The sequence below is a fragment of the Castor canadensis genome, chromosome 9 (assembly GCF_047511655.1).
Source record: "Castor canadensis chromosome 9, mCasCan1.hap1v2, whole genome shotgun sequence".
NCBI classification, from domain to species: Eukaryota; Metazoa; Chordata; class Mammalia; order Rodentia; family Castoridae; genus Castor; species Castor canadensis.
This window is the reverse complement of record NC_133394.1, coordinates 50772855-50799015: the sequence shown is the minus strand read 5'-3', so window position 1 is coordinate 50799015 and position 26161 is coordinate 50772855. Positions and strand designations below refer to the sequence as shown.

The 26161-nt window shown below is 34.3% G+C and overlaps 1 protein-coding gene and 1 long non-coding RNA gene across 9 annotated transcripts in view; one reads left to right on the top strand and one right to left on the bottom strand.

Moving 5' to 3' along the window:
* The first annotated feature begins 891 nt into the window (after window positions 1-891).
* LOC141410874 (uncharacterized) overlaps window positions 892-26161 on the top strand; it is an 81404-nt gene continuing 56134 nt past the window's right edge. Inside the window, exon 1 of one of the 2 annotated variants that reach the window (XR_012435665.1) lies at window positions 892-939. This is a non-coding gene — a long non-coding RNA (uncharacterized lncRNA). Of the gene's footprint in view, window positions 940-2693; window positions 2793-26161 lie in introns of those variants that run through there. The other variant, XR_012435664.1, reaches the window with a different exon arrangement.
* Window positions 6696-26161, bottom strand: part of LOC141410873 (bifunctional heparan sulfate N-deacetylase/N-sulfotransferase 3) — a 183081-nt gene continuing 163615 nt past the window's right edge. For 5 of the 7 annotated variants that reach the window (XM_074041597.1, XM_074041600.1, XM_074041595.1 and 2 more), the window contains 4 exons: window positions 22703-22873; window positions 20686-20795; window positions 11678-11780; window positions 6696-9539 (listed from right to left, as the gene is read on the bottom strand). In XM_074041597.1, coding sequence (XP_073897698.1) covers window positions 9420-9539; window positions 11678-11780; window positions 20686-20795; window positions 22703-22873 — 504 coding nt within the window. In that variant the 3' untranslated portion in view covers window positions 6696-9419. Of the gene's footprint in view, window positions 9540-11677; window positions 11800-20685; window positions 20796-22702; window positions 22874-26161 lie in introns of all 7 variants that reach the window. The other 2 variants (XM_074041598.1, XR_012435663.1) reach the window with 2 other exon arrangements.

The window sequence follows — 26161 nt, the reverse complement described above, 5'->3', positions numbered from 1 at the left end:
GTCTCAGAGGCTATGTATGAACTATTATTAGTATTCTGAATAAAAAGGAGAGGTATTGAAGGAGTGTTAACAAAGTAGTGCGCTGACCAAATTTGTCTAAGGAATATACCACATGTTGGGTTGACAGTAGATTATAGTAGATGAGCATTGAAGCAGGGGAGAGATTCAGGAAAGCAATGATGGCATCTTAGAATGGGATGGCAGCAGCACAGTTGGTCAGAAGTGGTTGGTTTTGGATATAATTGAAGACAGACACAATAGGATTACTTGACAAATTGAATGTACTAATCAAATCACTGGGTATACTATTATTTGCAGGTCATGTCTATATTCCAGGGTTATACCAGGTGTCACTCAGGATGAAACTGATTATTTTGGAGAAAGATTGCAATCTACATATGTGCTTCACCTGCAGACCTAAGTCTTTCTGCACCACTAGGCTTACTCCTGGCCTATTTTACTTAAGGCATAATTTTAAATAGCCTCAATCCTGGCTATTTGTTCTTTTTCCCTGAGTCACCATTATTGCTAATTGGACCAGGGACATAATGCTTAGGTAGGGGGTGTTAATTCCATAATTAGAAATATAGCTGTCATTAGTTTTCAATAAATGTCCACATTCAAGATATGTTTCAGGGATGGGAGTATGGCTCAAGTAGTAGAGCTCCTGCCTAGCCAGGAATAAGGTCCTGAGTTCAGGTACCACAAAAAAAAAAAAAAAAAAAATATATATATATATATATATATATATATATATGTTTCATCACTTTTGGAATTTTTGTCTCTTTCAGGAAAATCCAGCCAAATTCAGTGTTTTTCTCATCCTTTCTTCCCAAGGTAGCCGTGACAATGGACATGAGGTGAGAGGGAAACATCTGGGCCTCAGCTGTCCTCTGTCTTCTGCTGGCATTGGGTGAATCTCATCAGGCTCAATCTTTGGTAAGTGGCTTCTGCTTTCTGGTCTGGGCTCCTCCTGTAACTTGTGGTCATCATCAGTCTGTGCATTATGTGTCCTTCTGGTCCTGGGTGCTATGTCTCTTTGGATCTAAAATCCTGTTTTTAGTGATTTCTGCAGCTTCCCTGAAGAATGTGGGCTTTTCCTTTTTTGAGATATGGTCTCACTGTGTGGCCTAGGCTTATCTCAAACTTGAGATCCTCCTGCTTCTGCTTTCTATGAGATGGGATTATGGGCATGTACCATCCTACTGGGCCTGCTTTGAAGAGTTTTAAATGGGAAGTTGGACACACTTTTCTCTACGTTTGATCCTCACTTAAGATCTTTCATCTTTTCACTTTCAGGGCTCAGGTCAGTGGCAGTGAGAAAGGCCAGCAGAAAAGAAACCCAAATCTGTGTTTACCTTGCTTCTTTGTTTTGAATCATCCTTATCTCATCCAGGCAGCTTCCATTTGAGAGTAGAATTTGAAGGTGGTGGAGGGGAGGTATAGTCTGGTTTTCTATTTACTTTCTTTCTATGGTGTCTTAGCTGTAGATACTTAAATTATTTCCAACTCCCAATATCTGCCAAAGGACTTTAAAAGAGTTGTATCTATCAATATTTACTGTATTAGACATGAAACTTAAAAAATTTTAAATGAATTAATTTTAAAATAAGAGAAAGCCAAGAATAACATCATTGTCAAAATCAAAAGAAAATTCAGAGTGGCATTGTGCTACATTTTTGCAAATCTCCTTAAGTTTGGCTTAATAAAAGGTGGATGGATTCTCATATCAATTTCTGTACTAGGTTTATTTTGATAATTGTTTTCGTTGAAGTATATGAAGAAGATCTGGCTGCATACATCTGTATGCATACGTATTTGGGAAAAGGAAGTGTATATTTGTAGCCTAGCCTTTCCATATTAACTGTAGTTTTTTTTTCATTGTTTAGTACTATGTAAAAGCTCTACAAGTCTTCCTTCTTTCATTCCTTCTTTCGTTCGTTCGTTCCTTCCTTCTCTATCACCATGATCCCCTTATATACAGTAGCTTAGAGTACAGTGCATTATATTATATTCTTATGTAGGTGGGCTGTTTCAATAATTTTCATGCTCTAACATTTTCTTTTGCTCTCCCACCTCCCATAGTCTCCTCAGACTAAAATTTTATTCTGTTTCTCACCATATATGTATGTATTTATGTACGTATATGTGATCATATATCTATATATACATTTAATTTATAAGTCTAGCTTCCACATGTGTGGGAAAACATGTGACCTTTGATTTTTGGAGCCTGGCTTACATTGGTTAGCATAATGTTTTCCAGTTCCATCCATTTACCTTCAAACAACATAATTTCATTCTTCTTTAAGGCTGAATAAAACTCCATTGTGTATATATACCACTTTTTCTTAATCCATTCATTAGTCATGGGGCATCAAGGCTGCTTCCAAGGCATGGCTGTTGTAAATAGTGCTGCAATAAACATGGGTATGCAAGTGGCTCTATCATATCCTAGAGCATATTCCTTTGGATATATGGCCAGGAGTTTACCTTAATTTCTTAATTTGTTACCTGAAGGTAACAAATTTAACTACTTAAAAAAAGGTAACAGTTAAAATTAGTATGTTTTGGCTCCCCACATGAAGAATGAGACATTTTTAGCTTATCTATATTAATTCCTCACTTATACTCTTGTTCATCTTCCTAGTTTTTGAAAATATATTTACATTTTTGGTTTTGTTTCTAGCTCTTCTTTTGATTATGTTTGTGGCTTTAAATAAATCAATGAAAAAAATGTTCAACATCTGTAGTCATCAAGGAGATACAAATTGAAACAGCATCTGATTGGGGTAAGTGAAACCACCTCACTTTAGTTAGAATAGGTTTCATTAAGAAAATGAAAAACAACAAATGCTGGTGAAGATGGGGGTGGGAGGGGAGGTACTCTTATTCACTGATGGTGGGGTATAAATTAGTGCAGCCACTATGGAAATAAGTATGGAGGTTCCTCAAAAACTTAAAACTAGAGGTACCACATGATCCAGCCCTACCACTGCTGGATATATACCCAAAAGAATCAAAATTGACATACAATGGAGATACCTTCCTACCCATGTTTATAGCTGCACTATTTGTGGTAGTCAAACTATAGAATCAGCCTAGGTGCCCACCAACAGATGAATGGATAAAGACAAAGGATTTACTCAGCTATTATGAAAAATGAAATTATCTTGTTTGCTAGAAAATGGATGGAACTAGAGATTATCATGTTAAATGAAAATCAACCCCACCAGACAAATACTGCATTTTTCTCTCATTTTTTGGAAACAAGCAGAAGATAAAACAATATGAATCAAAAAAACCAAGGTCATGAAAGAACTTGGGAGGTGGAAGGGGGAGGGAAAAGAGGGAAGGAGGAGTAATAAAGGAAGAGAGGGAGTGAATATGATCAAAATGCATCACACAAAGTGCATGTGTGGAAATATCATGATGAAACCCTTTACAATGTCCAACTTAATAATCACTAATGAAAATGTACCTATAGTCAATTTCTGCTAAACCCAATATAAGTCAGAGTAGATCAGAGTGACTGTTTTTTAATGGTAGATCCTTAAGATAATTGAAGGAGGAAGGTTTAGTTATTCAAGTACAATTTCTGCTTCCAATTATCACTTAGGTAATTCAGGGCTCTTCCTCTATTGAAGAGTAGCTAAGAGACAGGGAGAGCCAATATTACAAAATTGGTGGACCTCCACATGGTAAAATAAAGCAGGGGGAAAAATACCATCTTCTTACCCATGATCATATTTTTACTAACAGTGACAGATGGGAAAATTGAGGCCCCAAAAGTCACATACCCAATGTTTAGTTAAGCACAGATACTGGACTACAGTCCAGTTTATCCTCTTTATTATTTTGATTGTCCTGAAGGCAATTGGGGATTGAAACAATAGGTTTTATCAACTTAATCATAGGTGGGAGCAAAAATTTATCAATATTGCATTTTCATACCTTTTTATTGTTTTTAAAATCATAATCTTTAATTTTTTTCTTAGTACTGGAGTTTGAACTCAGGGCATTGAACTTGCTAGACAGGTGCTCTAACACTTGAGCCACACCCCCAGCCCATAATCTTTACATTCTTATAAATTTGTCTATTTATTCATTTGTATGTGAAATAAAGTTTATTTTTGATATTGTATTTGCCTTGTGGGCTTTAAAGAGTTTTGTTTGTTGACAGATGTAAATTAAGTAAAGTCCTAGGAATATATCGCATTTTGAGCTTACATTTCTGTTTAAGTTTTTTTAAAAAAAATTCAGGTTCAGAATGCTGTATACCAAATAGAGGAAAGAAAACCCATCTTCTCTGGTCCAACTGTATAAATTATGCATAATGTTTAAGAGCAAGGTCCTGTTTCTATTTCAGTTATCAATTTGAATAGAGCATTTTTGGCAGTGGAAATGTAGACAGCAGGCATTTCCTACACTTAATTTATTCTCTCATAACCAAGAAGCAGCTTAATGTAGACAGTTTTATGTAAAATTTGTCACATATTCTCTGTGCTTTGGAAATGTCTTACATTTCACACAGTTTAATTCATTTTTCTATATTGTAAAATGTGGGAAATACATTCTTCCCAACAATATCTTGGAGACTGTGCTGTGGATCATTTAATCTGTAAAATTTGCTTTGACTTTTTTGAACGGGATTGATAAGTAAATGTGATGGCTAATTTGATGTGTCAGATTGATTGGGCCACAGGATGCACACATAGCTGGTGAAACATTATTTCCAGGTGTTACCGTGAGGGTGTTTCTGGATAAAGTTAGTATTTGAATTGTTATGTGGTAAACACCCAATCTATTGTGGGCCTGAAAAGAACACAAAGGTAGAGGAAGGTTGAATTAGCTTTATTAATTGCACCAGTAGAAATAGATATGTAAAGGATATAGATATCTATACAGATTTATAGAAGAAATGAAAGCTCAAAATGCTATATATTCCTAGGGTTTTATATATTATTTCATATATGTAGGATTCATTTAAAAATAAATTTAATGTGCTAACAAATAAATGAATAAATTTAATTCTATAGCAGTTAATGTAACTGAATATATAGAGAACTTTTATGGAGAAAAATTGAGGACAATAAATGGCAAGAACTAGTAATAGTACTGGATGGAAGCAAGTGGCCCCAATTTGGTACCCTTAACTACAGGTGAGAGTCACACACAAAGTATGATTTTCTTGGGGATGGAATCAATCTCACACTGTGTGAATACATATTGCCTCAGTCACATACTAATAGATGTTGAAAAGTCCCATGATTTGCTGCCTGAAAGCTGGAGACTAGATGAAGTCTGGTTAATTCATTCTGAGACAGAAGGCCTAGGAACCAGGGAGCCATTGTTGTAAATTGCAGTCTGAGAGAAAAGACGAGATGAGATGGGATGACCCATCTCAGTGATTTGGATGATAATCATCCATGATGGGGAGCACAATCTACTTCACTGAATACACCAATTCATATGTAATGGCATTCAGAAATATCCTCTCAGACACAACCCAGAAATGATATTTGATCTGGCCTAGTCAAGATGACATAAAACTAACCATCACATTCTTTGACTTTCATGCTCAAATTCACGGCTGACTTTATGACATGTAGTCAGCCCTTGTGTAAAGTATGTGAAGAGATGATAGACATTCCAAGCCAGCCAAGAAATCAACTGTCTGGGTATAGGTGTGTGTGTGTGTGTGTGTGTGTGTGTGTGTGTGTGTGTGTGTGTGTGTATTGAGAGTGGGTTGTAGCAAGTAAAAAGGAAGCAACTATATTGCAGATAGTAATTAAACAAAGCTAGCTTTAGCAGAATAGAACTCAAGTTATATAGTGTAATTTGGAGTTAAAGAAATATATTGGGCTAGGATGTGGTGCAAATAATAGAGCACCTGCCTAGCCAAGCACAAGTCTCTGATTTCAAAACCTAGGACCACAAAAAAAAAAAAAAAGAAAGAAAAGAAACATATTTACATCAAAATACTTGATAGGTTCAGTGCCTCTCTAATGGAGAGTCCCCACTGATGAGTTTCTACTGGGAAGTTTAGGTTTAACTGGAAAGCATAATATGATATCATTATAAGCCATTAATACTGATGGGTTGGTATATTAACTAGTCACTGATTTGTCTTGGAGGATCTGATTGGCTCTGGAACATTTGGAAAGAAAATTGGGAATTAGATGTATTCCAGATAGGAGCAATTTGTATATGTGGGGAGGAGGCAGACCTACGGAGAATTCATTTGGAGCATCTAGACAAGATGGTTGCAACATGAGAAAATCTGATATCTAGAAGAGAAAGGGATTGGAGTAAAGAAAAGAAACTTTGTGGACAATAAAGATGAATGTCTAAGTGCCTACCCCTTGTAGAGATTCTTTTATAGACCTAACACCTTTTAAAACTCTTAAAGAAAGAAAGGGGCCCATGAGTGATGTAGGAACTGCTTTACATCTGTTAGAACTAAATAAAATGAAATAAAAATTTAAAAATCACAACACCAAAATTTAGGAGGAGAAAGGTTGTTGAAAAGCTATTATAGTTAAAAAATTTCTTTCTTCCTACTTGGAAGCTTTCCATCCATCTCTGCGTTTTAATTATATTAGTCATACCTATGTTATATAAGTACCCCCCACTACCTCCCAGGCAAAACAATCATACACCTATTAATTGTCTAAAAATCACCATACACAAAATTTTCATTTTCTTATCAGTTTATTGTTATACATATGAGGTAACATGCAACTATCAGAATTGTATTCAGATTTTTTTCTTTTAAAAAACTCAGAGAAAAAAATGTTTCCAGTAATTTTCATTCAATGTGAATGACAAGAATATTATAGCTATAAACACTGAAATAACCATTTCATTTCTTCCTGAGGAAGTTCCATATTTTAAGTATTGAAAAAGGGAATTTTATACAGAGCTAATTTTTAGTCATGTTATCTCTCATTCTTTTCTCATGTGTATTTATATTACTTTCAGAATAACATAATAATTAGTTGGAAATATAGTGTGGAAAGTATGCATGTCCTCTAGAATTTGCTACTCTTTCCAAAACATATTGAGTGGTCAAAAATTCTTTCAAAGGTTTTAAACATTTATTGGTGAATTAGTAGATTTTGGTACCATCTCTCTCCTTTTCTCCTTTCATTCTACAAGAATTGAACATGGTTTAACATTTACTTTAAGGATGAGCTGCTTACTTAACTCCTTTTACTTGGACAAAAGGATGCTATTAGTTACTTTATTTAGAACTTCATTTGTACATCTCATCTTTACATATATTAGGTGTCAGTTTTCTTTTATCAGCACAAACATTGTTGCCAAATGAAATGACACTGTATGTAACTATTGGGGCCTATTTTCACAATGTTTGATCTTCTTACAGTAGTTTTCTTAAATTAATGGAGTTGAATGACTCTGGTAACTTTCCTAGCATGTTTGGAATGTGCTCCTTCAAAAGAGGTGGCAGTTAGCATGGAGGCTGCCATATTTTCCCAAATGATTTTGCTGTTTTTAGTCAGGGATTTAAAAATTGGTTCTTTTCCAAATTCTGTCTGATAACTGTTTAAAATTTGTGTGATCATTGAGTACATTAAGTGCTTAAAATTTTAATTGACAATTATAAGACATTAAAAAATTTAGTAGTAAGTGGAAGAATTTCACAGTTTGTTTTCTAATTAGTAAATAATTGATAGAGTTCACTTTTAAATTCAGGTTTTGCAAAGCAGGCGCTCTATCTCTTGAGCAGTACCTCCAGTCCATTTTGCTGTGGTTATTTTTGAGATGGGGGGCAGGGTCTCATGAACTATTTGCCCAGGCTGGCTTTGAACTGTGATCCTCCAGATCTCAGTCTCCCAAGTAGCTAGGATTATAGTAGGCACAAGCCACTAGCACCTGGCTCATATATTTTTTTCAAATCATAACTTTGAGAATATTTTATAAATGCTTATATAATTATAGCAAGAAATGTATTCACTACCTAAATTTTTGTATGTGTAAGTACATTAAAAGTGAAGTAAATACTAATACAAGAAAATAAGTATGATTTATTGTATTCTTTTTTCAAAAGTTTATCAATCATATTTTTTCATTAAAAATATAAGTGTAAATATATTTTAAGAACTATGCCTTGCTCATCTTTGACCTTTCTGCATTTAATTTAGTAGGTAATCCATCAATTTAACAATGTTCTGTTATCTTCCATGAGAGTGATGTATGAAATATTCTCAAAAATGGATCTCTAGCGTGCCTATTTTTTCTGTCTTGTATCAATAGTATCATTTCAAATATCAAGTTACAAATCCAAGATATTAATTTGTTGAATTACTCAGAAAATGAAGTTTTTCAACAATTTAAATGTACATAGCTTAAACACAGCATCTAGGGAGACTGCCTCTAGTTTTCATTTAGTATGCTTTGTTCTGGGGACATCAAAAAGGAAGCTATTCATGTTTAAAAGTCAACCTGTTTCTGGAGATGACACATATCTCCAACTTTATTTATGCATTTCTGCAGAACCAGAGAGGACTACTAGAATAGATTTACAGTTTACAGCAAGTGGACATGACGTTCTGAACGACATACCTTTAAACTCCTATCATGTCTCCCTCTTAGAGAATTTACCCAGCACACTTACATTATTATTTACTGTTTTGGTGTACTCTGTGTGTTTCTATTTATTAACCAATAGGTTTACCATATATATTTCAATATGACAGTTACATTATGATGAAACAGTTAGAAATTTTTACATAAATGCACTAGACTATATATATGAAAAGATACTTTTTCTTGCTGTAGTACTTATCTTTTTGATGCAGGTAAAACTCATATATATAACTTTTCCACTCTCTGATCTAGCACAAATTATGATTTATAATTCTTTCTAAATGCTTCAGTGGATTTAAATTTTGGCAGACATTTTTTTCATGAGTTTTATGTTTTTGGAATTTTATGTTACATTCTGATGTTTATTTTGGTTCTTGTTTTTGTAGGATACTTTATAGCATCAAAGAATAAGAAAACATTGTACAGGCAAACAGTGGTCTAAAAATCTACAGAGACACAATCTTAGTTGATATATAAAAGTGTAAATATCACTGTGAAATGAAACAGTTCTGCATTTTGTTTATTATTTATGTTGATTGCTATGACTTCCACATGAATGCACAGTAGTCTACAATAATCCCATAGGCTCAGATATGGGTTAAGAGGAAGGCCATAGGCCTCAAGGCTTGTAACAGACACCATTGTTCCTAAGCAGCCACATGCCAGCACATGGAAAGAACTTTGTTCTTTTTCTCTTGTATGAAGAGGTATATTTTTTTGACAGCCTTTTCATAGCTTCTGGAAGCTTTGGAAAGGTGACTGTTAGTATATGGAAGATGGATTCTTGGGAGGCTTTTTTCTCAGTGCTATCTCACTTTCTGCAGCTCTTGTCTTAGCCAGGATGGCAGAGGCTGTCCCAGTTTGTGCAGCAGCTTTGAGAGCTCCACGTTGTGATCTCGGTAGTAGCTTGACAAAAAGGCTCTGCTCTGAGTGGGGAGGAAGAGATAAAAGAACATTTAACTTTGTTTATTGAAGTATAGTCCATATCCTTTGATCATGCTTAAATAAGTATCAGGTACACCAGGTCTAGATTAAAATTTATATTAAGCATGTGGATTACTGATTCAGCACATCATACAATGTCTTGTTGATAGTCTTGAGGTGGGGTACTGGCATTTCTCTGTACCAGGAGGTGAGATGAGCAGAGTGCTGTCACCTACTCTAATCCATCCTACACATTTGTAGTTCCATCACAAATGGAAAAAGGAGCCTCTGTGGAGGTTCTTTTATTTTTGCCCTCTCTCTGGATGCTATCTGCACAAAATCAGCCACTTCACACCTCTTTAAAAATTTTTTTGTTAGCATAAATTAATTGTACAAAGGGGTTTCATTGTGATATTTACAAAATACATATAATCTTCTTTGATCAAGTTTACTCCATCTGTATTAGTCTTTCTTAACCACTTTCCATCTTCCTGCTCCTTTTACTGAAGTATGTATACATAGTACCTTGTTGAGAGATCTAGAATCTATATCCTGAAACGTTGTATTTTTCTCATCTATCTCTACCAACAAATTTTGTGTAATATCTCAGTATGTTTGTTAGACAAGAGTAAAATAAAATGCTAAGAAAGACATTCTTTAGAGTCTTCTAAGCATTTTAGCTTTAATAAATATATAGGCAGATCTTTGATATAAAATAATGCATTTTATATTGCTTTCTTGAAATACTCTAGAAATAATCTTTTGATTTCTCTTTAATGTATTAGGATTGTTTTCATTGTATTCTGAAGGTGTATTTGACAATTAACCAAAACCAAATAAAATTAGAGTGTTGACGATATAGTTTCTTTATCAATACAACAGAATCTCCCCTTCACCATACCTTCCATGCAGAATTTAATTGTGAACTTATTGAATTTAGACCCTTGTCTCTCAGGCCTGGCTTGGCACAACAAATGATCCTGAAGGTGTTGTTAGATAAGAGTTTTCAAATAAATTCAGGTTACCTGAGGATTCTAAGACCACCTCAAGATTGTCAGTTAACATGAAATATTAAACATTGCGGAAAAAAATCCCAAATATTTTAAATTTCTGAGTTCTAAAGGTAGTATAATAATAATAATAATAATAATAATAATATAGTATAATATATAAAGTAGAATAATAATAATAATAATCTTGGATTCTTACATTCAAAATTATATACTAAATAGACTGATTATGAAATAAAATATGAATAAATCTTACTGTATGTGAAATAAGCATTAAAGTCAAAATACAGGTTGTTCAAACTGAGAAAACTTAACACTTTAAGTGCTTGCAATATCACCATTCTAAACAGAATAAACACAGAGTGCTGATACTGCAGTATACATATCTCCATTCCTTAAAGCCTCAATCATCTGCTAGGATGTTAGAGAAATACATTAACTCCTTCATCTTAATAGCATAGTAACAGTTCAAAGCTTAGTGTATTATGTCAGCAATTAACATTATTATCCATGCTATACTTATACTACAGAGTGATTTAGCAGTGAAAAAAAAAAAGAGAGAAATCTTTTGGTCTTATTTGCAGTTTCTAGTTGACATATTTCCTGTCTTGTTTTCAATGAACATTTTTAGTGACAAAATTTCTGTGCAAGCTGGGTGTTGGTAGCTCACTTCTATAATCCTAGCTACTTAGAAAGTAGAGATCAGGAGGATTGTGGTTCAAAGCCAGCTTAGGCAAATAGTTCATAAAACCATATCTCAAAAAAGCCCATAGTCCTCCCCAATAAAAAGGGTTGGTGGCTCAAGTGATAGAGCGCCTGCCTAGCAAGTGTCCTGATTTCAAGCCCCAGTATCCAAAAAAAGTATTCTGTGCAGGTGTCATTCTTTTTGTAGTGATATGTTACCTTTTGGTTTTGATTCACAATTGCAAGTTCTTTTACTTTATTTTATTCTTGCAATATGTAATAATATGTAATTGGAAAAATCAAGAAAAGCAACTTAGATTATTGAATTCAAATGTCACTTAATTTTTAGAAGGGCCAAATTTTGACTTTAATCACTTTTCTAAGAAAATATATGTGATTTTATCATTTTGTACATTTAGTTTGTATTTTTTAAGCTCTATACTTACATCAGAATCCATTGGAGGATATTTTCTTCCTTTACTCTTTCCAAGGCATTTTGTTTTACCTTCTTCCAATAACTGACACCAGAAGCCTTTATGAGAATCAAATCTAAAAAAAAAAAGAAACCCTCCCAAACCCAAAGAGTATTTTTCAAGCAGTTTTTAAGATTTATTGACCAACAACATAAATATATGAATTCGGATATTAATCTACAGCTAGGGGAACTGGAATTTTTTTACTATATCCCTTTGCAGAAAGTCTTTTGGCATATTTCTGAAATCTCAGTCCATCTGTCATATTTGTGAGTTTGCCAGATTCTTAATAGAAAAAATTTCAGCAGAAGATATCCTATTAATAGAAATTAATAAGACTATCTCTTTCATCTGGAAGGAAAAATTGAGTTTTACACTCATTCTTTTCATTTATAGTACTTAAAAATGATGTATCAATCTTCATTCATGTCTGTGGATTTAGATTATACTTGTACTACTTAACCACAGGGTGATTTAAAAAAAAACATTCTGGTGTGCCATGCAGTGATTACTTTTAGGATTCTCCAGCATAGTCCATGGTAGCATGTCAAATTTGCCTTTCAGTTTACCAAAGTATTTCATGTAACTCTCATTTGGGTCTTCATTTAGAGATTACTCTTAAGGAAATGGTGTGCAGAATTCCTTTCATTTTATAGCACTTAGTACAGTGTTTGGCTCTTGTGAATTTTCACTAAACATATGTTCAATAAAAAATAAAAGGGAAGAAAATGCTTGTTAAGTTTTACTTTTCTTGGACTATATACTTCCCCACTATTCTGGTCATGATTCAAGTTAGGCCTCCTGGCTCTAGACTCAGGGCCTTTTCTTCTTTATTGGTCTCTGGGTATGTTTTGTGTTATTATTCATTGTAAGCAAAGCAGTAATTTCCATGTTTAAATATAAAAGTGAAAGCAACAGCAATGACAATTCTTTCATATTGCCTTTGTTATTCAATTAAAGAATTATCATTTCGAATTTTTTTTATTTGGTTTTTAGTTTGTACTACTCTGTATGCTACTTTCAATGTTTTGAAAAATTACATGAATAATTTTGGAAATGTAAATAAAAACACATTTAAATTAGCATAAGACCCTCAAATACCTGAGGAGAAAGTTAACAAAAAATATCTGCAAGATTAGTGCACTGAAAACTACAAAACATTCCTAAGAGCAAAGAAAAAAGAAGGAGCGTGTTATGTTCATAGATCTGAAGACTAAATACTTTATAAGTATCAACTTTCTCTAAATTTATCTAAAGTATCAACTCTTTCCAAATTTGTCTATAGTTTAATGTGATTTCAACCAAAACTCCAGTTGACTCTTTTTTTCTTTTGTAGAAACTAAAAATGATTTAAATATATACAGGAAAATATAAAGAACCTAGAAAAGCTAAGACAATTTGAAATGATTTGAAAATGGTGAAGTTCGAAATCCTATATTACATACTTTCAAGATTTACTATCATGATACAGTAATCAAGTCTGTATTGTATTGTTATCAGAAAACCAATTGATCAATGGAACAAAAGAATCCAGAAATAGACTTATATAATGATTGGTCAACTGGTTAAAAAAACAGGTGCCAAGCTAATTCAATGGGAGATGATTAATATTTTAGAAAAATTGCACTAGAAAAATTGAATATTTACATGGAAAAACAGAACATTGACCCTTACATCATGCTATATATAAATATTAACATGAAAGGGATTATTGACCTACACCTAAGACCTAAAACTGTAAAAATTTTGAAAGAAAACAGAGAAAAATCACATAGAAAATTTTCATGCCCTTGGATTAGGCAAAGATTTCTTAAAAGATTTCTTCTAAAGAAGAAAAAAACCACAGACTGGAGGAAAATATATGCAAAACATATATCTCATAAGGGACTTGTACTAAGAAAATATAATTCAATCTAAAAGATGATAATACTAATAAAACTGAGTAAAATATTGAAACAGACACTTCAGCAAAGAATGAAAATGATCAATAAACCAATAAAATTTACTTCACATCATGAGTATCAGTGAAATACAAATGAAAATGAAAATGAAATAGCACTCACTAGAATGACTGAATTTAAAGACTAATACCGAGTATTGGCAAAGGAATGGAACAAGTAGAATTGTCAAATCTTGTTTGTAGAAATTAAAAATATTACAGCCATTTTGTCAAATTTCTTTTAAATTTAAAAACATAATTAGATTATGACCCATTGGCCCCATTTCTAGGTATTAACCCAAGGACAATAAGAAATACATGCCCACATAAAGATCTTTACACAAATGTTCATAGTAGCTTTTTTCATAATAGCCCCAAATGGAAACATTCTCTTCTGTCCATCTCTTGGTGAAAAGAATACTACTCAACATTAAAGGAGGACCAGCTGTTTATAGGTATAAAAACTTGGAGGAATCTCAAAAATATTGTGCTAAGTGAAAGAAAGGAGATAGTTGATATCAGATGCTGGGAGTAAGGGAAAAGGTTTGACTGCACAACAGCATGAGGAACCTCTTTGGACTAATACAAATGTTCTAAAACTTGATTGCAGTGGATATAGCTATAAACATTAGTTAAAATTCATTGAACTGAGTAACTGTAATTGGTGAATTTTATTAAATGTAAAATTATATGTCAATAAAACATTTAAAGTTATAGTGTGATTTATAAGGTGTGTGTATGGAGCCTATATGTAGCTAATGTTGTGGTGTTTATGACTATAGCCTTTGGAAAGAATGTAAATTTATAACTGCCTCTGTCTTGCTTCAGTTACTAGACACAATAGGATGTGTGCAAAGCATTTTCCTTATCATTATTAAAGCAAGTGTGTAACACCATGACACAACATATTTTTTCATGCAGTTTATGTTCTTGTTTGAATCAATAAAACAGCTGCATGAATTAGTTTTGTAGTGAAGGTACCAAGAGGGCATTCATGAGGGCATTATTATTTGAATTATGTATGAAAGCCTTTAGAAAATTCCAATGTAATAACATTTCTGGAAGTCTGTGTTGATGCAATATTTTTATTAACATTTTGCTATCTGCACTTTCCACATGTGAATTCTGGCACGTTTTAGGTATTCATGTGATCAAAATTCAGAATTCGGACCAGCTATTATTGTTTTGTTAAAATATACCTGCTGTAGATACATAACACATGTCCCATGTGTTAAAATGAGCAATCTTATGAGAGAAGGTTTTTCTAAGAAACATTGAATTTCACACACTAAAATTAAGAATAAAAAGAAAAATAGGCTCTTTTTCATCTCTGCTAATTGATTAGATATTATACAGTGCCTGTGTATGAGTGTGTGGCACTTAGTTCAAGTGTCTGCACGCATAAGTTCACAGGCAGTGGTGTGAGTGTGTCAGAGTAGAAAAGTGAGAAGAGAAATTATTGCACCTATTTTCCAGGTGCCCTAAGGCACTGAGTCTAGTTCCTCATAGAGAACAGTCACAGATACAAGGTGAAGGACTGTGGCTGATGAGGGGACTTGTGAGTTTGAAGACATGAATAATATTAATTAAGAATCCAGGTGAAAAAATCTGACAAATGATGGAGAAAGATCACTTCACACTTCACATCTGTTCAGAACATCAGCAATGTCCCTCTGAAGAATGACTTTAGGACCAATAAAATAGCCATAATGCCACTGATGTCTGGTGGAACAGCAAAGAAACAGCCTTTTTATGTAGACACTGGCAGTCATGGTCCTAGCTGGGCCCCTCCTTTCAAGGTTTTTAGGAAGTAAATACTTTGAAAGAAGTATTATGTGCTGTGTAGTATTTCTCTTTATGACTTCCCTGTCTTGGTGGTAATGATATTTTCATCATGTCTCCAGAGTCATGCATATAATAGTTATTAATAGAATTTTATTAAATGGTATTAAACTTTATGGAATATAACCTGGGGTCATCTAGAAGTAACTAGAAGAGACGTGTGGGCAGGGACACCTAGATTCTCCAAGGAGAATGGCAACTTTAACCAGTGATATTTCTGTATTAATGAAAATGTGATTGACCTCAAGCAGATAAATACTAAAGAACATTCAGATAATACTTAAAAGGTCTGCGATGCCTTTAAATTGAAATAATATTTCCATGCCAAAATAGTGCAGATAAATTTTAAAATCAAAATACATCCTTTTTGTTATTAATATAGGACAAAATAAGAATTTTTTCAGTTCTCTCCCAGCACATATACTTTTATGATTTATTGAATCATTTTAGCAATGCACATTTTATTCTTTTTTTTTTCAATACTGGGGACTGAATTCAGGGCCTTGAGGATGCTAGGCAGGTAGTCATCTACTTGAGCTATGCCCCTAGCCCCAGATTTTATTCTTAGCATTTTTTTGCAGTACAATTTACATATCCTAATTTTCACCTATTGTAATTGTACAATTATGATACTTAGCAAATTTATCACCACAATCCAGTTATAGAACATTTCCATCACCTAAAAATAATTACTAAAGCGTACTGTAGTCAATCTTTGCTGTCACCCCTGCCCCATGCTAGGTAAACACTTATCTTTTTGACTGTAAATTTGTCACTTATAGGCATTTTCTTTTTATTTTCTGGTATGGATATGCCAAATTAATCCATTTGCCAGTTGATGGAATTTGGATTGTTTCTTATATTTAGCTATCATGAATAATGCTGCTATGAACATTCACTTACTAGTTTTTTTATGTACTTAGGTTTGTATTTATCTTGGGATTGATTCCTAGGAGTGGAGTTTAATTTTTAAGAAACTAAAAAAGTGCTTTCTAAAGTGGCCAGTATATGAGACTGCAATTTCTCCCTATTCTTGTCAATATTTGGTATTATCTTTTGGGTTTATAGCCATTTGGATTTTCTTTTGGATAATAGCCATTCCAATGGGTACATAGTGGTATCTGAAAATGGTTTTAATTTGCATATCTCTATGATTACACATTTATTTGCAAAGTGATATTTAGTGTGTCAGTGTGTCTAGAGATGGATTATGTCTTTAATAAAGTTTGATACTACTTAAAAAACTCATTTTAACATTCCAGCTTTTAAAAGGAAGCATTTCTTGTTGATATAATATTCATTAGGAAAAACAATATTGATTCTCTGTGGTTCTAACATCTTATGCCAGTGGGAATTGCTTCACAGATTGGCAGTGTAGGTTCCAGAAATAACTGATTGATATTCAATTCTGCCTCCTCAACTTATTTGCTGAGTGACTTTTGGCTTGAGTTTTCTGGTTTTTCTATCTGAAAAGGAAGTTACTAATGCCTACCATACAATGTTTTCATGGGGATGTATATGTGTACATACGTACCTATAAAAATTTAATACATATAAATATATATTTATTTTGAAATGGTACAGCCACGTTAAAAATTTATTAAGAAATTGGAATAGATCTTTTTTCTTTTCAATGCATTTTTAGGTGCTCTCTGTAGGTCATCCAGAGAAACAACGGACTTTAGTTATTATGGCTACTATTTTTTGCTACTAAAATGTTTTAATATGGCAGATTTTTACTAAAACTCATCAGCACTGGGTTGGAAAAGAATTCCTGGACAAAGGAAGTGATATTAGAAACAACTGAAGTCTTTCTGAACTTTGAAGCAGATTTAGTCCTTTATGATTGAGCTAAGCCTCATCCATGAGACAAAATAAAACAACACAACACACACACACACACACACACACACACACACACACACACACACACACAACTATGATCAATCCCTGCTCTTCAAATTCTTATTGCCCATTATTGAAGTTTTCAAAGTAAATTAGTCTTAAAAATTTGTTTAACACAATTTGGTTTCATTAACCTCAACAAATTAATTAATTGGCAAGTAAGATGTCAGGTTCAGGTATTTAACTAATATTTTAGAATGTGAAGACTTCTGTCATGGTCACTGATGGGCAGGTGATAATTATGAATGGATCTATTCATGGCAAAATTAACAGTTTATATTTTTCATTTTAGTTTATACAAATTAGTGCAATCCATGTCAGGTAATGCTTTCCCTGCTTTCTCCCAAACAATAAGTCAGCTTTAAAATACTATTATACATAACCTAAAAACTAAAGGAGCATCATTATATCAATCTTATACACAATTTAGAGATTAAAGTTATGTTGAATAAGAGTTGTAAGATTGTAATTTACTTTAATTGGATGAGAAAGGTCCCATTTATATTGCTTTAAGCCTGTATTGCTGATTTCAAATGATATACTCACTGAGAAAATCAGATTTTTAAAACAAATTCAGTATGTCATTTGAACCCCATGATGACAGTACTAAGTAATTTTAAATCATCATAGACTAGTGACTTTGCATTTGGGATTCTTGAACACTTTCTTTAGATATTGTGGGAAGGAATAAAACACACTTTTACAATAGTGGATTTCTTTGCTATTCTTCTTGAAAACAGTTTTGACACTAAAATTTCTATATTGGAGATAAGATAGTCAGCATAGAGACCTCTTAAATTAGAGCATTTTTGCATGCCAAGATTGCATAGTAATATTTTGTATAGTCCACCATTCACTCATTTATTGTACTGTGTGTAAAGCACTGAATTTATGTGATTATATTAGAATTTATGTTGGTTTGTAGTTTAGTATATTCATAGAAGACTTTCACTGAAGGAAATTTCTAATCTTCACTATCATTATCAGGAAAATAAGAAGCAATATGAAAGTGTATAAAGGATCTCCTGGCAACTGTATAAATGACATTTCTGAGAATCTACATATTGTACTCATAGTCATTCCCAACATTTCCAAAGCACCATAAAATAGCCATCACTATAGGGTTACTCTAATGAGAGTAACTAAATTGTGAATACAGGACTCTGGTTAAAAAAAAAAAAGGATACAGGGTAAAGGAGGATCATTTTAGAGCTAAGACAAAGACATGAAATTTCCAAATATTCAAGTGCACTTTCAACTCCCTGTATAGCTATCCTTATCTCAACTACAAGGTATGTCAGGTTAACTGATGATTGGCAAGAAAACATAAAGAAAACTAAATGGAAGTGCATCATCTCTATCAGCAGGGTAAGAGCTTGGGCAGCTTGCTGGACCAGAAACTGTGGTTTCTAGGACTATATATCTTATTTTACTACATTACTCCCTGAGCCCCCAAGAGGATCATGTAATGGGTGATTTTAGCTAGATAAATCCCAGGTGCAAAGTGACCCACAGTTCTTTGTATATAACACATTGCTTTGATATTAATTCTCTTAAGTTTACATAGCCTTTTCTCAGTAGTGGAGATGAATAAAAAGCTTGCTGCCAAGCTGAATACAAAGGAGACAAATACACAGCATGCAGGTCAAGGACGTTCCTCAAGGAAAAAAGATTATGTCTTTATAGAATACTCTACTTCTTTTTTTTCTGAAATACAGAGCCTTGCCATATACTCTATAAAAAAGACCTAAAGATAAGCCAAGTTGAAATAGAAAACTGTTTAGAAAATAAAAGATTTCTTTTCTAAGAGATACTTAAAAAGATAGAAGACAGAAAGTGGACTTGAATTTCTAACTGCAAACGAAAATCACTCAGCTTCCTTTAAGATTAAGTTGAATGCTAAATACTTAAGGCTGGTGTCTGTTAATACTTGAACTAAGCTCTGCAAAACTCTGGCAGTACTAGAAGTATAGAAAAAAGTCAGGAGGTTAATAGTAACAACAAAGTAAATGACTCTCAGGAAGGAAGCTCAAAACTCCAGAGTTCTACCTAGTCTGTTGTCCTCTAAACCAAAATGTGTCACTTAAGGTCTCTGGGTATGATTTTTACAAGATATAAGCTGCTTTTGATGTTTTTCTGTCAATCCTTTAGTGTAAGGGATGCTGGAAGGTAAAAGAAATCTTCCTCTCACTTTCTAAATTGACAGAGGATAAAGTATAATAAAAGAAGGAAAACCAGTTATCTATGGAAATGATTTTTATACAGAAAAGGAAAATGGAATAACTTCACAGTACTGTCTTTTTCTGTTTCTTTAAGGCTTGTTCCATGAACTTTAAAATTAAAAAAAATTATAACGAGAGTCAGGTCCACAGCTCATCCAACTCAGTATCTTTCATGTGCTTGAGGCATAAATCTGATTGTCATAAATCTCATAAATCTGATTGTCATCCATTACAAATGAACAGTGTAAGATGGTGTTTGTATTTAAAAATAGTAAATGAAGGTCTTATATAAAAATATAGAGGCAGGAGTAGGGTGAGGGAAGACAGGCACTTAGGGTACAAAATTTAAGGAGGCACTCACTCTTAGGCACAGGCACAATCCCAAGAGTGAGTGTTTGTTCCTTAAATTCTAGTGTCTCTCTTGCTTCTCCCTAGTTTTAGCCCTGGAGTCAACAATCTACGAAAAACAGGAAACCAGCAAGAAAACAAAACAAAACAAAACACAACAGACCACAACAGAACCCAAACAACAAACCAAACCAGTGCTGTGAAAGCTGTCTTTTGAAGTGGGGACAGGGGCATTTACAGTGAGTAAAGACAAGAAGTAAACACTGGAAGTACATTGAAGGCCATAGTCATACCTCTCTCTGTGCCTATTCAGTCACCTATGGGGCTATTTCTTGCCGTTTGACATTGTTTCTGAAAATTACATACAGGTTAGTCAATTGCTTCTTCATTCTTCCAAGAGGTCCCAATATTGTCGGTTGAGTAGGCTCAGCTTACCAATTTATTTCACATAGCTTCTTTTTAGGTAAGTTGTTGGTTTTAAGATTCACAACTATTTTGTTTTTACACTTTCCTTCCAGGGGAAATCTTTTCATAGGTAGGAATCAACACAAGATTTAAGATATTTCTTTGTCATACTGTTTAAATGTTTTTTTTCCAAATGGCTAATGTTAAACTAGAAAACAATCAGTACATAAGAAACAGCTGACCAGGTATTGCCAAACTAAATTTCTTTAAAATAAGTTCTCTGCTGGACCTTGAATAAACAAATTAGAACATAAACTTACGTTAAAGCTTCCGAATAATTATAATGAGGAGAGACTCCTAGAAACTTCTGTACTTCATCCATCACTGTTGCAGGATCTGTTCTTAGCTGCTGCCCATCAATAATTAGCAACTAAATTACCAAAGAAGTAACAATAAAGAAAAGACGGTTCATGTTGAAAACATAAGTGTCAACTGTATAATGAAAAATTTTTTGGCCCTGTACTTATTCTGTGACACTGTCTTGAGGGGCTTTACATGCATTGTTAGATGCAGCCAGGTCATTCTTATTAATGATCTGGAATAAGAAATAAATCATGCTAAGTAAGCACATTCATGTTTTGTTATTTGAGAAGTTAGCAAACACTCTGAAAACAAAAACACCCCTTCTGAAGATAAAGACAGCTTAGAAATGTGACTAGAAATCGCAAATGTAAACCAAGTTTAAATACAAACAAAACAATGATTACTAAGGTTGTGGAGGAAGACTGTAGAAAGAAAGGTTATAATAAGCTTAGTAGTAATGAGACAGAGGAACTGTCATTCTTCACAGTTCCAATCAGGAGTAGTGTAACAGGTACTGAGAAACCATTTATCCTGAAAAGCACTGATGCCTCACTTGTGCCTGTAAATGTCCAAAGGGTAACTAAAAGCAGGATAAAAGCTTGGCATCCCTGCCTCCACTTTGTATCTGTCTTTGCTCTGAGCCATTCTCTTGGCAGTCACCTTGCAGCCACTGTGGAATCTAGGAAGAACAGGACTGACCAGTAACATCTTGTGACAAAAGTTGATACCTCCAGACAAAATGCCTTTCTTATCTTGACCAGGCACCACCTGACCATCGTGAGATGATGAGCAACTGTGACTCCCGTGACTTGGACTGTTTAATCATTCTGCATTCCTCTCTTCCTCTGCCCCAATTCTTCTTGTATTTAACCCTAAAGTTAATGTCTGTACCCTGAAGATAAGGTGAATTGCTTATTTTGCCTCTTCCCATGGTGTGTCCGTGCCATGTAATAAAAATCTTTCTTTGTCCTTCACCACTGTTCATCTCTTTATGCAGTGTATTGGGGTGAGTTGCCAGACCTGACATATGGCCTGACTCCAGGAGGAGTTGGACCTTTGGACTAGAACTCTTGGTTAGAGTAGTACTATAAAGTTTAAACAAATATATTAACAATCCATATGGAGAAGAAGGTAAGATTCTCAGAGAACCTTAACATGGACAGAAAGTTCCTCAAGAAACTAAGGGGAAGAATTTGTAACTCTAGTGAGGGTGAACCCAGCAAGACCAAATGACAGGAGGCCATGATGGAAGTCCACAAAGTCTATAGTGCAAGGCTTGTCCATACCTCTTTTCCAAGAGGTTCGATAGAACTTTTTGTGATGTTCTACATCTGCTGGCTAACCTGTAGCTACTGAGCATATGAAATATGGCTAAGACAAATGAACTGAAATTTAATCTTACTTAATTCTAATACAAGTTTAATTAGCAATATGTGGTAGCAGCTATCATATCATAACAGAATGTCTTTAGATACATAAGTATCTAGATGTCACTGTGTTGCTTATCTAATCCATTTTAGTGGTTGATTTTATAATTCAAGTTGATGTCAGGCAAAAGAGAAGTAAGGAAGGAAGCTAAAAAAACCCATAGGACTTATGAAAAATTCAGTAAGGCAGTTCAGAAGGAAAATGATGGCCCTTAACTAAACACACAGTATTGTCTTGCTTGGCAAAGAGGCTCCCTTTCAAGCTTTACTCACATCAGAATACAAATCAGAGCTACAAAGCTTTGGAAACTCTATACAATCAGGAAAAGCATACACTAGAAAATCGAGCAGAGAGAATTATTCTTAGAAAATTAAACTGTTTTTCTACCTCTGCCTATCTATTTTTCTTTGCCACAGTCTCCTTATTTACAAGTAAAGAGTAAAAAAGCTAGTAATGTTTCAATGAGTAAAAACTTTCTGTATCCTTGAGGCAAAGTCATCAACTTAATGAGATTATTACATGATGTAAATTCTTATTGCTTCATACCTGGAAGGGGGGGAAATAAACAAGCCATCTTTCGATGTGGCTGGCATACCACCCGGGGACCAAACATCTCTTCTGCAAGGTTCTAAGTTCTGAGGGTGCCCAGGGCCCAGCCGAGATTACTTCGTAGAAGCTAAACTTCAGAGCTGTGGGGTCTTCATGTGATCGCTGGTGCTATGATGAAAAGGTGGATAATTAAACTAACCTGAACCATAGGCATAAATAATTAAAAACCAATCCTTGTGACAAGTCTCAAAGCTAAGGGAGAGTGCCACTGTTGGAGAGTTATTTGTTTTGAAATTAATAAAGGATGAAACTCTTTGCTTGAAGCATCAAAATTTAAAGTTATGATACTGATGAGAGTGTATTTTTTGAGAACTTATTTGGTAGAAGCTGAATTCTTGTTGATAGGATTCCTTAAGTAACTTTCCTGAGTTTTCTTGGTGTGTATGTTTAATTCTGAAAGTAAACTTTTGAAATCTGCATTAATATCTCCTTTTTAGCCCATAAGCAAACCATTTATCATTCTCAGTGAATAGCCACAATACACAAGCACTCTACTAGTTCTGCCAAATAGTTTTGCTCTACCTAGTAATGTAGTTTTAGATTAGAAAAGTCTTATCAGCTATTTTAAATGGAAAAACTACTGAGAACTCTGACATGTACATTATCCAAAACCCACAGCTTTTATCATATATTACCTAGCATCTAAAAGCCAAGACTATTTTATCTAATGGTAACCTTTGCAGTGAATCAGAATCATTTTTTGTGCAGAAATCACAGAAAGCAGCAATCCAAATATGAAAGTGTTTTTATAATGGCTGAGGCTCAAGCCCATGGGTTTGAGAAAATCACCTTTTCCTTAAATTGACCAATAAATATTCAGGCTTAGTGGTGAGTTTGTGGATGTTTACCACATCTAGTTGAATAGCAAATTTGCTGCAAGTGGGATTCAAATTACTGTACTACAGAGGCTACTAGACTTTGTTAAGGCTGCATTTTGCCACTGTAGAGTGATTTATTTGCAATATTTAGGATGTTTTGTTAGCTTGCAGCCTTGAAACCTCCTTTTTCTGTAAATTCCCAATTTTCAGGGGCTAAGTGGCTGCCAAGCTCCAATTTTCTTCTTTCTTTTTGGGTCAATTAGACTTACTTCTCTTTTCTCTAGATGCCTGGTGGAAAAGGTAAGAGGTACAAAATAAAAATCTGTCTTTATGCAGTTTGATGTATATATTTATTTAAAAGATGGCTCTAGGTTTGGGATGAATGATAAGTGTGGAATTGTGGATTTCTATGGATCTTAACTTTCTAGAGTGTCTCCAGTCTCTGCTGTGCAAGTTATCATCAGTATGCCTATTAATAGGATTCCATCTGCTTTGACCCTTTCCCACCCTGTCCTTGTCACAAAACCTTTTCTGACAACTGGAACTCTGCTTTTGTTAAATAACAAAGGATTCAGTCCAGAGGAACTTTATTCTCTAGTATCATAATTATTAAGAAGTTAGCTGTGTGACTATCAGTGAGAGTGGGAGATACCATTTGTGCCTGGAGAAGATGAGCTGTGTGGGTACTTGGAATGCATAGAATTAGCCTTGTAGAGCCTTGTATCTGTAAGAGGTACTTAAATCACTTTTGTTGAAAAGCACTGAATCTCTAAATAGGAGAAAAGCTTGGCATCTCTGTCTCTATTTTGTTCCTGTTGTCTTTTGTTCTGAGTCACTCTTTCCTGAAGGACAGGGCTGATTGACAATATCTTTATGACAAAGAACTGAAACTACCCCTAAGGAACAGCAGAACCTTGTAGGACAGACCTCACTTTCCCCCTGCCAAATGAGGCCAATTACCTGTAATGATGAGGCTGACCAGGGAACAGGAGTAATCATCTCATAGGACCCAGATTGCTCCCCTTGAAGGGTGGACTGCAGGAGATCCACATTCCGAAAAAGTGTCAATTAGCCAGGAAGACACTTCTCCTTCCCAAGAAACATCCATTTGCACCAGAGAGACACTTCTGCTCTCAGCCAATAAAAAAAGCTACAAAACCTGATTTCCTTCATGACTCGGGACCACTGGTTTCGGATCCTGCTGCAGCCTTTCCTTTCTCTTCTCTACCAATAAAACTTCTCCGACTTTTGCTTCCTGAGTCCACCTTTGATTTTTATCTAAGAGCAGACCAAGGACACCCACAACCTGAGCTCTCCTGTGTATCACTCTCAAGTGAGGACAGCAGTAACAAACTTCTCTGGAATCCCTAAGAACCAGAGCTGAGACAATGACCAACCAGCCCATACCTGTAACTGGGACTATTTAACAAAGCATAATTTTTGCTCTCTGCCCTACTTCCTTATCTGTTTAAAGCTAAAGGTCATATCTGTAGCCTGAAGGTGGTTATAAATGGGCTGAAGTGTTTACTTTGCCTCTTCCCACAGCATGTCCCAGGCCCTATTATAAATCTTTCTCTGCCCTTCACCAGTGTCTCTTTGATATATAGGGATGACTTGACATGTAGAAGCCCAGGAGTTTGGGCCTGTAGTTCAAAACTCTGATTTCATATCCAGCCCACTCACAGAGGTACAGATAAGGAGTTTTTGTGTAAATGTTATTCCACATTCATCTAAACCTCATAGTTCCAAGGAAATCGGATCTTAGTTTGCATTTTAGCCCTTATCTGCTGATAACCCTTTTACACATTGTTCTGCTTTGTACCAATCAAAATGCTTCATTTTAATTCTACCTCAGTTGTTCCCCTTTCAGATCCTTCCCTTCTTTATGGAATGTGCATGTTTCTTCTGTTAGGCTTCTAACTTGCAGCCAAGTTAGTAAATATAACTTGTATGTAAGATGGGCTTTATCTCGAATGACTCTTTTAGTCCATTCCTTACTACTGTCTAATTTATATGATTATTTATACTTATGGTATATCTCCAATTATTAGACCAAAGACAGTGTCAAGTATAGTGTCCACATTTATTAATTAAAATCACTTTTAAAATAATACTTTGCAAATGGTAGTCACTAAAATTATTTGATGACTAGATGGACATCATGAATATTTGGAGAGCATTTTTTAAATCATAAAACTGCACAAGGAAACTGAAGATCCTACAGATTAAAGACACTGATGCTGAATTTTGTTATGTTCCTTAGTTTAATTTTACAACTTCTTATTGAACCTTTGGTGTTTAAAATATCACTGGCACAGGATTTTTTTTACTAGCTATTATTTCTAATGATTTTCTAAAGTAAAAGTGTATTTCTATACACATATTACTAAAGTCTATTATTATTTCAAAGTGATAGGTTCTAACAAACATCAGAAACAATGACAATGAGCATAAAGAGGCTTAGAGCAGGGATGACAAATCCTTGTCTATGCTTTTCCATAGATTGCTTCTTCAGTACAAGAGGTTATTTCAGCTCTTTTGGAGCTGGCATTTGCTGTTTTGTAAAGTTTTACTGAGA